The 14633-nt window shown below is 49.5% G+C and overlaps 1 protein-coding gene across 3 annotated transcripts in view; it reads left to right on the forward strand.

Annotated features, from left to right (window-relative positions):
• Positions 1-14633, forward strand: part of PFDN1 (prefoldin subunit 1) — a 315909-nt gene that overhangs the window by 215832 nt on the left and 85444 nt on the right. For all 3 annotated transcript variants that reach the window (XR_003853383.1, XM_029583638.1, XM_029583639.1), the window contains exon 3: positions 4002-4086. Coding sequence is in view for 2 of the 3 variants with exons in the window: in XM_029583638.1 (XP_029439498.1) it covers positions 4002-4086 (85 nt within the window). In the remaining variant the exon portion in view is untranslated. The remainder of the gene's footprint in view (positions 1-4001; positions 4087-14633) is intronic.

The following is a 14633-nucleotide window of genomic DNA, read 5'->3' on the forward strand; positions in this document are numbered from 1 at the left end:
CACAATTGGAATCCCATTACCACAGACCAATGGGTACTCTCCATCACCACTCAAGGGTACCACTTGGACTTTCTCACTGTACCAAGCGACACTCCACCCACTTGTCTTGGACAGTAAACAATCAGTCCACACTCTTACAAACAGAATTATCCACCCTTCTGAGAGCCAGGGCCGTGGAACCAGTTCCCCGACCTCAGCAGGGCAGAGGATTCTATTCCTTATTTCCTCATTCCAAAGAAAACAGGAGGCCTACGTCCCATCCTAGACCTCAGAAATCTCAACAAATTCTTAAAAAGGAGAAATTCAGAATGGTATCATTAGGCACAATGTTACCTCTACTTCAAAAAGGAGATTGGCTCTGTTCTCTGGATCTTCAAGACGCTTACGCTCACATTCCCATATTCCCTCCTCATCGCAAGTATCTACGATTCCTAGTAGGAACTCAACATTTCCAGTACAGGGTGCTTCCATTCGGCCTTGCCTCAGCACCCCGCGTGTTCACAAAGTGTCTAGCAGTGGCAGTGGCCCACTTACACAAACGGGAGTGCACGTGTTTCCTTATCTCGACGATTGGCTCATCAAAAGCCAAACGAAAGAAGGAGCTCTCAACTCTCTCAAGCTCACAATCTACTCCATTCCTTGGGATTTCTCATCAACTACCAGAAATCCCACTTCACACCATCTCACCTGTTACAATTCATCGGAGCAGAATTAAACACCATGACAGCAAAAGCTTTTCTTCCACGAGACCGTGCACACACTCGTTTCCTTAGCAAATGCCCTACGTGCTCAGTCACAAGTAACGGCTCATCAGTGCCTTATTCTTCTCGGTCATATGGCCTCTACAGTTCACGTCACTCCCATGGCCCGATTAGCCATGAGGCTCATGCAATGGTCTCTCAAAACACAATGGATACAAGCCATTCAGCCACTGTCTTCTCCAATTCAAATAACTCAGCAACTACGTTCCTCACTCCTCTGGTGGACAACCATGGACAATTTGCTCAAAGGCCTGCCTTTCCAGCAACCGGTTGTGCAAATGACATTAACTACAGATGCATCCACCTTGGGCTGGGGAGCACACATTGGTCATCTGCAAACTCAAGGTACTTGGACACACCTCGAAGCTACATTTCAGATAAACTTCCTAGAGCTTCGAGCTATACGTTATGCGCTGCATGCGTTCAAGGACTGCCTGTCACACAAGACTGTTTTAATCCAAACGGACAACACAGTAGCCATGTGGTACATCAACAAACAGGGAGGTACGGGCTCGTATCTCCTTTGTCAAGAGCTGCACAGATTTGGGACTGGGCCCTAGCACACTCAATCTACGGGCCACTTATCTGGCAGGCATTCACAATGTAGTGGCCGATCGCCTCAGCCGTCATTTCCAGCCTCACGAATGGTCTCTGGATCCAGAAGTGGCGACCAAAATATTTCAACGTTGGGGCCAACCAACAATAGACCTCTTTGCATCACAACTGAATTACAAAGTGAGCACTTACTGTTCCCTGTCCAAGCAGTCAAACCACTTACCCAGGGATGCCTTCTATACGTGTATCCTCTGATACCGCTCATAACCAAAACTCTAGTGAAGCTACAACAGGACAAGGGGTCCATGATACTCATAGCCCCATATTGGCCTCGACAAGTATGGTTTCCCACACTTCTAGACCTCTGTCAGGGATCCAATTCGTCTGGGAATAGCTCCCACTCTCATAACTCAGATCAGGGTCGGTTGCGCCATCCCAACCTCCAATCCCTATCCCTGACAGCATGGATGTTGAAAGCTTGATCCTGCAACCCTTCAATCTTTCAGCTGATGTATCCCAAGTGCTTGTAGCTTCACGTAAACCCTCCACCCGGAAGAATTATTCTTCCAAATGGAAACGATTCACCTTGTGGTGCAAACAAAACAATACTGATCCTTTCACTTGCTCCACATCTTCTCTTCTAAACTATTTATACCATCTTTCAGAATCTGGTCTCCAGACTTCATCTGTACGGTACACTTAAGTGCAATCTCTGCTTACCATAACAAGATGGGAGATGCACCAATCTCAACACAACCTCTCGTCAGTAGGTTTATGAGAGGTTTAATTCAACTTAAGCCACCAATTCGGCCTCCAGTCACAGAATGGGACCTGAATCTGGTCCTAACAAGGCTTATGTGCTCTCCTTTCGAACCCATAGATTCCTGTGATCTTAAATTTCTCACATGGAAGACTATCTTCCTCATAGCCATTACCTCGGCTAGGAGAGTTAGTGAATTACAAGCACTTGTCACGTACGCACCTTATACGAAGTTCCTACATGACAGAGTGGTTCTCCATACACATCCAAAATTCCTTCCTAAAGTAGTTACGGAATTCCACTTGAACCAATCCATAGTTTTACTTATGTTATTAACCCCATATATACTAATCCAAGTTATATCGACCTGTTCATTGTAAGACATTTACCTGTCAATGTTACTGTTTAGAATGTAAACCGAATTGATCAGTAATTCTGTTATTGGAAAGTCGGTATATAAAAATGCTAAATAAATAAATAGTTTTGCCCACATTCTTTCCAAGGCCTCATTCTCACCAAGGAGAATGGGCCTTACATACCTTGGACTGTAAACGTGCGTTATCTTTTTACTTAAACCGCACTGCAGTCCACAGGAAATCCAACCAACTTTTTGTTTCTTATGACCCGAATAAACCGGGTAAAGCAGTGGGTAAACATACTCTATCCAATTGGCTAGCAGATTGCATACAGTTTTGCTATGAAAAAGCAGGCCTTCTTCTCTAAGGGCGAGTAAAGGCACACTCAGTAAGAGCAATGTCAACCTCAATAGTGCACTATCGTTCAGTGCCAATTCTTGACATATGAAAAGCAGCAACATGGAGTTCTATTCACATCTTTGCAGCTCATTACTGTCTGGATAAAGAAGGACGACAAGATTCAGCCTATGGACAATCTGTCTTAAAGAACTTGTTTTCAGTTTAATCCCAACTCCTTCTACATCCAACCTGCTGTGATTTTCGGCTGCCTCATTTTCACCACAATACTTCGGTGTTGCTTCGCTACAAAATGACTTGGCCTCTAGCTTGCTAATCACCCATATGTGAGGACTAGCATCCTGCTTGTCCTGGGATAAAGCAAAATTGCTTACCTTGTAATAAGTGTTATCCCAGGACAGCAGGATGTAGTCCTCACGAAACCCACCCGCCACCCCCGGAGTTGAGTCCGTTACGTTTTCTTATTTTATTTTTGGCTAACACTGCTACAAAAGCGACTGAAGGGAGACCCTGTGGCAGAGAATATCATAGCATGCTGGGCATGCTCAGTGGGCACACTGTGCCAGTCAAAAGTTTAGAAACTTTGATAGAAGTTTTTCCATATAGGGCTCCATTATCGATGTCACCCATATGTGAGGACTACATCCTGCTGTCCTGGGATAACACCTATTACAAGGTAAGCAATTTTGCTTACCTCCCTCTCCCCCCGTCCTTCTACCTCTCTCTGCCTCCATTGTCTGCCGAGGCCTGGGAATCCCAGTAACTCTACTACCTCCTCCACTAGTGGCTCTACTTTTTTTGACTGGCATGATCTGGAAACCACGCCAACCCCAGTCCTCTGTTCACCCAGCAGCTACTCCACTAGAATTTGTGTTGTGGATTTGTGAGCCTGCCTGCCACTAGTTCCTGCTTGTGGCAGTGTCACAAAATGATGGACAGAAAAACCCAACAGACAGACAAATTTTAATTAAAGCATGCTATAAAGCTCTACAAATATTTTTATCTTGGCCTCTGAAAATGTGCTTAAACTCCCCAACCCCCCCCCCCCCCCAATTGTGAGTGCATTTATACCTCAAATGTCATATAATTGTTGCAGAATTCTATACACTTTGCTGTAGAATCTACCCTTCAAGCTACTGCAAAAAATCTTCCCTATAATATATTTTTAATGCAGTTGTGCTAAATAATTCCTTCTTTTTACCTTTCCTGCAGGTTTATTCTTCAGTCTAAGTCAGGAATTCATTCACAGCTTTTAGAAAAGCAGAAAGTAGCTGAGGAGAAGATTAAAGAGCTAGAGGTGAGTTGTGTTTTGAATATGAGTTCAAGATCAGTAGATATATTCATTATATTAGCTAAAATTTGTATTTGTTTTTCTAAAAATAAAAGTTAGGAAATATACCAAATATATCTGTATTCTGCTGGGAGAAGTATGCAGATGAGCCTGCTGATCCCCTTCTGCTAGGAAACTGGGGATGTGAGGGTTGAAGCGCTATCCTCTAGTCCTCTGCTGGGGCTGCTGGGAGAAGTGTGCAGATGAGCCTTGTGTTCCTTTTGCCCACATTGGTGCTAGCCAAATGGTAGAAGCTATTCTTAAAAACAGAATTACATTCATGTACATAGACATGGCCTAATAGGGAAGAGCCAACATGGATTTAGAAAAGGGAAGTCTTTCTTTACCAATCTACAGGATTTTTTCAAAGTTTTAAACAACATTTGAATAAGGTGAACCAGTTTTTCCTGGCGTGTAGCCAGATGGACTCAGAACGAATGGGATAGTATCCGCGTGCTAGCAGTTGGAGACGGATCTGATGTCAGCACGGGGTATAATATATCCCCACAGGAAGCGTAGCAACTTAGTAATTTCCGTCTCCAAAGACATGGAGTGCCTCTCCAGTGCCTAGACTGCCAGAAGATCGGTTCAGAAGGGGCCAGCGCGCCTTTCCAAGGCCCTCCAGGGGCAGGAGTTCACAGCGCTTTCTTCCTTACAGGGGTCGCTACCAGGCACCACGTCCTCAGGCCAGGAATCAGTCCTTTTGGACCAAGCAGCGCAAGAGGGGAGCAGGCCAGGGCTCGGGTCCCGGCCGCGCCTCTCCAAGAGAATCCGCCGATTCATCTGGGGAACGGATCCATAGGGGGCAGGTTAACCCTCTTCTACCCCAGATGGGTCGAGATCACATCGGACCAGTGGGTCCTCGCCATTATCCGGGAGGGATCTTATCTGGACTTTCATCATCTCCCTCCGGCAAGTTTGTGGAATCTTCATGTCCCATGCCACAAGAAGGCAGCATTGGAAGCTACCCTGGCGAGGCTCCTGTCCTTGAAAGCCATCATCCCAGTACCTGCCTGGGAAGTGAATTCTGGACACTATTCCATTTATTTCATGGTACCCAAGAAAGGGGGGTACCTTTCGGCCTGTGCTGGACCTCAAGTCAGTCAATCGATACTTACGGGTACCGAGGTTTCGCATGGAGACTCTGCGCTCCGTCAAGGCCGCAGTACAGCCAGGAGAATTCCTCACGACATTAGACCTGTCAGAGGCATACCTGCATATCCCGATCCATCCAGATCATCAGCGCTACCTACACTTCAAGGTTCTAGGACGCCACTTCCAGTTTCGGGCTCTGCCCTTCGGGTTGGCCACGTCACCACGGACATTCACCAAGGTGGTAGTAGTGGTAGCAGCGGCACTCAGGCGGGAAGGAATTCTGGTCCATCCCTACCTAGACGACTGGCTGATCAGGGCGAAATCTCGAGAGGAGAGCCTTCGGACAACCGACAGAGTAATCGCCCTTCTGGAAAGCTTGGGCTGGGTATCAACCTCAGCAAGAGCTGCCTACAGCCTTCCCAATCACTGGAATACCTGGGAGTACAGTTCGACACCCGGGCAGACACAGTCAGTCTCACTACCAAGAGAAAGTTGAAACTTCAGCAGCGTATCCAGTATTTGATGGGAGCCAGTCGGCCCATAGCCTGTGATTATCTGCAGGTTCTTGGTCTCATGGCATCCGCCCTAGAAGTGGGTACCTTGGGCGAGGGCCCATATGAGACCTCTACAACACTCCCTGCTCTCTCGCTGGAGCCCCCCGTCTATGGAACTATTCCACGCCGCCTTCATCTGCCAACCAGAGTGTGGACCCAGTTGCGGTGGTGGTTGCAGTCCAACCACATGAGCAGGGGGTCGAAGATGTCCTTACCCACGTGGACCTTGCTCACCACAGATGCCAGCCTGAGCGGCTGGGGAGTCACTGCGAAGAACTCACCGCGCAAGGGCGGTGGAACAGAGAAGAGTCAGCGTGGAACATCAACCGTCTAGAGGCCCGGGCAGTCCAATTGGCATGCCTTCGGTTTGCTCACAGACTGAAGAACAGAGCAGTCAGAGTGATGTCAGACAACGCCACCACGGTGGCATACATCAACCGTCAGGGCGGAACCAGAAGCCGACAAGTATCTCTGGAGATCGCCCCACTGATGGCTTGGGCAGAGGCGAATCTGCAGGACATCTCCACCGTCCACATTGCCAGGAAGGACAATACCACAGCAGACTTCCTCAGCAGAGAAAGCCTAAATCAGGGAGAGTGGCAGCTGTCACCCACAGCCTTCCAGATGATTGTGGATCACTGGGGGATTCCGGACATGGATTTACTGGCGGACAAGTCCAATGCTCAAGTACCCAGATACTTCAGCCGCAAGCGCGACCCGTTCTCACACGGAATCGATGCCCTGGTCCAGCCATGGCCTCCAGAGACTCTGCTATACGCCTTTCCTCCGTGGCCTCTGCTGGGCGCCATCATCCACAAGATTCAGAAACCACCGGGGCCTAGTTCTTCTAGTGGCACCAGACTGGCCAAGAAGACCCTGGTACGCAGACATGAGAAGACTACTGGCAGGGGAGCCTCTTCCCCTGCCGCCTCTCCGGGACCACCTACGTCAAGGTCCCATCCTCCACGAGGATCCAGCTCAATTCTCTCTTACTGTCTGGCCATTGAGAGGGCTAGACTGAAGAAAAGAGGTTACTCGGAGCCCGTGATAGATACACTCCTCCGAGCTCGGAAGTTTTCCACGTCCCTCACCTACGTAAGGATCTGGAGAGTATTTGAAGCATGGTGCGACACTCACGGCACCAATCCACATGCGACCACAATCCCTATTGTGTTGGATTTCCTGCAGGATGGACTTCAGAAGGGTCTCTCCCTCAGCTCCATCAAAGTTCAGGTGGCTGCGCTGTCTTTGCTATGGTCCCAGGAGGGATGGCAAGACCATCGCCAAGCACCCAGATGTTTCTCGCTTCCTGCAAGGAGTCAAGCATATTCGTCCGCCACTAAAGTGGCCTGTGCCCTTATGGAACCACAATCTTGTTTTGGATTTCCTCGCGGGATCCACCTTCAGACCCCTTCGGGGACTGTCTCTCCGTTTCTCTAACCTTGAAGATGGTGCTTCCTATTGGTCTGTTCGGCATGCCGCATCTCAGAGCTACAAGCACTGTCCTGCCGTGATCCCTTTCTCAGAATCACTCCTGAGGCTATCCATCTTCGTTCGGTTCCCTCCTTTCTACCTAAGTGGTTTCACAGTTTCATCTTAACCAAACCACTATCCTTGCCTACCACGGCGGTTTGAAGAAATCTGAAGAAGGGCATTTATTACGCCATCTCGACATTGGCAGATTGCTGCCCAGATATCTGGAAGTGACACAAGAACTACGAAAGACGGACCATCTGTTCGTCCTGCACAGAGGGAGAAGCAAGGTGAAGCGGCCTCGCGGCCCACCACCCGCTGGATTAAAGAAGTTATCAGAGCAGCTTACGTGGAGGCTGGGAAGTCTCCGCCTCTACAAGTCAAGGCTCATTCTACCAGAGCACAAGCGGCATCTTGGGCAGAATCCAGGATGCTGTCGCCTGCAGAAATCTGTAAAGCGGCGACGTGGTCCTCCCTCCATACCTTCTCCAGGTTCTACCGTCTGGATGTCCAGACCAGGGAGGACTCAGCATTTGCGAGGGCAGTCCTACATGGTCCTCAGGCAGCCTCCCGCCCAGGCTGGGAGTAAAGCTTTTGTACATCCCATTCGTTCTGAGTCCATCTGGCTACACGCCAGGAAATGTTGAGATTACTTACCTGATAATCTCCTTTCTCACAGGACAAGCAGGATGGTTGTCCTCACAAATGGGTGACATCGAGGATGGAGCCCACCACGGAAAACTTCTGTCAAAGTTTAAACAGAACTTTGACTGGCCCCTACTGGGCATGCCCAGCAAGGCACTGACCCTGCAGCTAGCAGGGGTCTCCCTTCAGTCTTCTTTTTTCCGCGCAGCAGTTGCCACGCGGTGAAAGGAGCTCTCTAACCACGTTCCTGACAGGAATTTGGAAGTTAATTTCCTAAGAAAATTTGCCCCTCAGGGGTCTCCCTTCGACAAATTTTTAGTCATCTTACGGAACCCGGTAAGTTTTTTGCCTTTTCCATCGACTACCGTCGATTTTGGCCCTTGAGGCCTGTTGGCACTTACCGATCCCAGCCTAAATTTTGGCTTCAGGCCATGGCAATGGGGTTCCGCCGTTGTCCGGATTGTACCCGGACTATGTCCATCACAGACCCCCACAGGGTTTGTGTAATGTGTTTGGGTAGTGAGCATGATGTCCTGACTTGCACCAAATGTGCCTTAATGACACCCAAGGGTCGCAAAGCCAGGATGGGAGAAGATGGGGGCTCCTCTTCCATGCACCCACCCCAACGCCATCGATAGCATCGACGTCATCGGAACCGGCACCGTCGAAGTTGTACCATCATCGTCAACCCTCCGGTGACCGTCCGCCATCGATCGCTTCTCGGCCGTCCGGACTCCCGTCCCTTCCCCGGATGGGCGAGGGGATCGGAAGGAAAAGCACCGCCATTGACGGCACAAGTCTCGGCCTGTCGAGGATCCACAGCCATCGACCTCTGCTCAAGCCGAGCCACCGACAAAGAAGCCGCGAACAGACCGGACACCGTCTACGTCTCGTTCGCCGGCATCGAGGAAACCCTCACCCTCCCGGGGTGCGGGGGCCGTGATCCCACCGGTTACGGTGGTCCCTCCGGCCCTGCCTCAGCCTCCCTCCCCCGTCGAGCCGGGTATGGTTACCCCTGGTCTCCGGGCGGAACTGGACCGGCTGGTCCAGGAGGCCATCGAGAAAGCGATGAAGAAATTGCAACCTCCATCGGCACCGTCTCTGGCACCGGTTCCAGTGCCGCCACCGACACCGGCACCGGCTTCGCCACCGAGGAGGGAACCGACCACCGAGCCGTTGATACAAGCGCTAGCACCGCTACTGAGCCGCATGGAGGCGCTCATGACGGCCCTTCCATCGGTGATTCCAGTACCATCAACAACACCACCGTCTCCGACTGGATTTTCATCGGCAGGAGAAACACCGTTCCGGATTCCCCCTTCCGGGGTGGTTCCATCGGTTGCCTTTCTGGTATATCTCCACCGATATATCCTTCGGTTCCATCCATTCCACGCCAGGCACCGATTCCATCGGCAGCACCGAAGCCATCGATGCCATTTCTGGTTCCACCTACGGCACCGATTCCACCTCGGTTTCCATCGATGCCTTCAGAGCCTCAGCCAGGTCCATCAGGGCTACAAGCCCCACTTGATCCCTACGATACCTGGGGTGATGATGATACTTCTTCTGACACAGATTTGCCTTCGCCACCATCTCCTACAGAGAGTAGAAAAAGATCTCCTCCTGAGGATCTATCTTTCATTAATTTTGTGAAAGAGATGTCAGAAGTTGTACCTTTTCAACTACAATCTGAAGCTGATGACAGACACCAGATGATGGAAACTCCTTCAATTTCTGGATGCTCCAAAAATCATCGCTTCCATCCCTATACACCAGGTGTTTTTGGATCTGCTCAAGAAAAACTGGGAATCTCCTTCATCAGTGTCCCCAGTTAACAAAAAGCTGACTCCACCTACCTTGTCCAGTCAGCACCAGGTTTCCAAAAACCTCAACTGGATCATCGCTCTGTTGTGGTTGCGTCCGCGCAGAAGAAGGCCAAGCGTCTTAAGCCACACTCTTCTACCCCCCCTACCAGGGACAACAAGTTCCTAGATAGTGTTGGACGGAAAGTCTATCATGGAGCTATGTTGATTTCACGCATAGCTTCATATCAACTTTACATGACTCAGTACAACAGAGCCATCCTTAAGCAGATGCAAGACTATTTATTTATTTTATTTAAAGGCTTTTATATACCGGAGTTCATGCACTAGTGCATACCACTTTGGTTTACACGGAACAAGGAACAGAAAATTACATCAAACAGATTGAACAATTAAACAAATATACAATTACATCCAACAATTGGGTATAAATAACATGGCTAACTTAGTAGGAACTTAGAGTTAGAGGTGAAGGAGAGAAATAGTACCAAGTGGTAATAGAACAATGTTAATAGCTAAATAATAATATAAATAGTAAATACAAGTTCTTATAATAAATACAGGTGTTTACAGATTACAGTCTTCAAGAAAAGTTTACGTCTACAGAATAGGGTTAAGTAAATAAGAACTGGCGGTTATTTCTATAGGAGTGAAGACTTCAAAAACTAAGGTTACATCTGGATTAAGAGGTATTGGTGTAGCATGTTCAAATATTTAATGATTTGGAATTGTGAGACCAAGGATAAAATTAGGAGTTGTTTGATATGATTATAAAAGCGAGAATGATTCAAGTTCTGGGATGTGGTTCTGAGCTAGACCTTTAAGTGTAGGCTTTTGTAAAGAGCCAGGTCTTGAGTTTCTTTTTGAATGTTCGAGTACACGTTTCGAGGCGAATGTCAGTGGGGAGGGCATTCCAATGAAGGGGGCTGGCAGTCGAGAATGCACGTTTCTTGAGTGAGGACTTGGCTGAAGGTACGTGTAAGGTGCCTAAGTATCTGTTTCTGATTGGTCGTGAAGACTCGTGTAGGCGAAGTGGAAGGCTTAGATCTAGCGACGTTTGTGAATGGATGTTCTTGTGTGTTATAGTTAGCACTTGAAAATGATTCTGGATCTGATGGGGAGCCAGTGTAAGTGTTTTAGTATGGGTGTTATGTGTTCACTTCTGCTGGTGTTAGTAAGAATCCTTGCGGCGGAGTTCTGCAACATTTGTAGAGGTTTTGTGGTTATGGTTGGAAGGTCTATAAGCAGAGAGTTGCAGTAATCGATTTTGGAAAATAGTATTGTTTGGAGGACTGTTCTGAAGTTCTGAAAATGCAGGAGAGGTTTCAGCTTTTTCAGAATATGTAGTTTATAATAGCATTCTTTCGTTGTGTTCTTGACACGTTGCCAGACCAATACCAACCGCAGCTTCAAGCCCTTCTTCACAAGGGATTTGAGGCAGGGAAGCACGAGATTAGGACTGCCTACGACATATTCGATGCTTCCACAAAAGTTTCAGCCACAGCCATCTCAGCCAGACGTTGGGCTTGGTTAAAATCATCCAACCTTCGCCCAGAGGTTCAGGATCGTCTTGCTGATTTACCCTGCTTAGGCGATAATTTGTTTGGAGAGCAAATTCAGCAGATTGTGGCGGAGTTAAAAGACCACCATGAGACGTTGAAACAACTCTCATCTGTCCCACCTGAGCTGACCTCCAAGCAACCGCAAAAGAAAGACTCTAAGAAGTCATTCTTTCGACCACGCCGTTATTACCCTCCATCGGCCAGGCCTCGTCCAGCTCGATCCTCTACTAGGCCTCAGCCGCATCAGCCTAGGAAACAAAGGCCTACTGTAGCCCCTCCTCCTGGGCCTGCGGCTGGCCTTTGACTCCCCTGTAGGGAACACATGCCAAACCCCTCTTCCGGACATCCCTGTAGGAGGTCGACTGTACCATTTTCTACAACCTTGGTTGCAGATCACCTCAGATCAGTGGGTGCTAACAATTATCGCACAGGGTTACCACCTCAACTTCATAACTCTTCCGGCAGACTCCCCGCCTCTTCAAGCGTGGAGTCTATCCACCCATTTGGCTCAATTACAACAGGAAGTATCCCTTCTTCTACAATCAAATGCTATAGAACCAGTTCCTCCCTCTCAACGAGGCAAGGGATTCTATTCCAGATACTTCCTAATACCAAAGAAATCAGGGGGACTACGTCCCATTTTGGACCTTCGAGCCCTCAACAAATACCTTCAAAAAGAGAAGTTCAAAATGGTAACCCTAGGCGCGCTGCTCCCTCTGCTACAAAGAGGGGATTGGCTGTGCTCTCTCGACCTCAAGGACGCTTATACCCACATTGCGATCACACAATCCCATCGCAAATATCTGCGGTTTCTAGTAGGCCACGACCATTATCAATACCGTGTCCTCCCTTTCGGTCTAGCTTCTGCCCCACGAGTCTTTACCAAATGTCTCGTAGTGGTAGCAGCATTCCTAAGGAAGGAAGGTGTCCACGTCTACCCATACCTGGACGATTGGCTAATCAGGGCCTCCACCCAACAGATAGCTCAACCCTCCCTAAAATTGACAATTCAAACACTCCTTTCCTTAGGGTTTCTCGTCAATTACGAGAAATCTTGCTTAGTCCCGTCTCAAACCTTATCCTTCATTGGGGCAGACTTGGACACCTTACAGGCAAAGGCTTACCTTCCTCTTCAGAGGGTCCACACCCTAATGTCCCTGGCTCGCCAGCTCCAGTCTCAGAACACTGCCACGGCTCGCCAGTTCCTCATTCTCCTAGGGCACATGGCATCCTCGGTTCAAGTCACTCCCATGACCCGACTAGCCATGAGAGTAACACAATGGACTCTACGACACCAATGGATTCAAGCTTTTCAGCCTCTGTCCTCCATAGTCACAGTCACACAAGCGCTGCGCCTATCCTTAACCTGGTGGACGACTCAGGTCAACCTCCTTCAGGGCTTACCCTTTCTTCCACCGGATCCGCAAGTAATCCTAACCACCGACGCTTCTCACATCGGTTGGGGAGCCCATGTGGACGACTTTCAAACCCAAGGGTTATGGTCCAAAGAGGAAGCCGAACACCAGATAAATTTCCTGGAACTTCGAGCAATCCGCTATGCACTCCGCACTTTCAAAGATCATCTCTTTCATCAGATAATCTTAATCCAGACGGACAACCAAGTGGCCATGTGGTACATAAACAAGCAGGGAGGCACAGGCTCCTTCCTTCTGTGTCAGGAAGCTGCGCAGATCTGGGCGGAAGCCCTCTCCCACTCCATGTACCTCAGGGCCACTTACCTGCCGGGAGTAGACAATGTATTGGCAGACGAGCTGAGCTTTGTCTTCCAACCACACGAGTGGTCACTCGATCCTCTGGTAGCGACCTCTCTGTTTCACAAGTGGGGTTCTCCCCGCATAGACCTCTTTGCGTCCCCTCAGAACCACAAAGTGGACGATTACTGCTCTCTCATTCGGAGCCAGCACTCTCGGCTGAGGGATGCATTCTCCCTCAAGTGGACAACCGGTCTGCTCTATGCATTCCCTCCACTCCCTCTTGTGTCAAAGACTCTCGTGAAGCTACGCCAGGACGGAGGAACCATGATCCTGATAGCACCTTACTGGCCACGCCAAGTATGGTTTCCAATTCTCCAGGATCTCTCCATCCGCAGGCACATTCCTCTGGGAAAGGACCCGCATCTGCTCACTCAAAACGACGGATGCCTCCTCCATCCCAACCTCCAAGTCTTGTCCCTGACGGCATGGATGTTGAAAGGTTAGTCCTTCAGCCTTTCAACCTTTCAGATTCCGTTTCTCGGGTCCTGATAGCTTCAAGAAAGCCTTCCACAAGAAAGTCTTACTCATACAAATGGAAAAGGTACACATCATGGTGCACTTCTCAGTCCCTTGATCCCCTTTCCTGTCCAATCTCCAAATTCTTGGACTATTTATGGCATCTCTCTGAATCAGGTCTTAAAACCTCTTCTATCAGAATGCATGTCAGTGCGGTAGCCGCCTTCCATAAGGGTATTGGGGGTAATCCTATTTCAGTACAACCCCTAGTAACACGCTTTCTTAAGGGCTTGCTCCATCTAAAGCCGCCCTTGCGTCCTCCGGCCCCATCCTGGGACCTTAACCTGGTTCTTGGTCGTCTTATGAAACCTCCTTTCGAACCTCTGCACTCCTGTGACTTTAAATATCTCACTTGGAAAGTGTTATTCCTTTTGGCTATTACTTCAGCTCGCAGGGTTAGTGAATTACAGGCCCTAGTTACCTATCCGCCTTACACTAAGCTCCTGCAGGACCGCGCGGTACTCCGCACTCACCCTAAATTTTTACCTAAGGTAGTTTCTGAGTTTCATATCAATCAATCCATCATACTACCTATCTTTTTTCCCAGACCCCACTCCAACTCTGGAGAGCAGACCCTGCATACCCTAGACCAGGGGTCGGGAACCCATGGCTCGCGAGCCAGATATGGCTCTTTTGAGGGCTGCATCTGGCTCGCAGACACGTGTCGCCATACTTCGCGGTTCCCCGCTGACCCAGCTGCTCCCCGGTCCTCCGCCGCCCGGGCTTAAAATGCTGTCAGCCCGGGCGGAACGCGGCAGGACAGCTGGAGTCAGCGGCACCGGCGTGCTCTCTTCTCCTCCTCCCCCCCCCCCCCCCGCGGCCCGGAAGAGGAAGTGGAGAGCATCGGGTGCCTGCGCGGGAAGAAGAGACCACACTAGCGTGGTCTCTTCTTCCGCGCAGGCACCCGATGCTCACCACTTCCTCTTCCGGGCCGCGGGGGGGAGGAGAAGAGAGCACGCCGACTGGAGTCATCCGGGTGCCTGCGCGGGAGTCATCGGGTGTCAGCCGGGTGCCAGCGCTGGAGTCATCGGGTGCCTGCGCGGGTCTTCCCGCGCAGGCACCCGATGCTCT

This window comes from Rhinatrema bivittatum, chromosome 18 (genome assembly GCF_901001135.1).
Source record: "Rhinatrema bivittatum chromosome 18, aRhiBiv1.1, whole genome shotgun sequence".
Classification (NCBI taxonomy): domain Eukaryota; kingdom Metazoa; phylum Chordata; class Amphibia; order Gymnophiona; family Rhinatrematidae; genus Rhinatrema; species Rhinatrema bivittatum.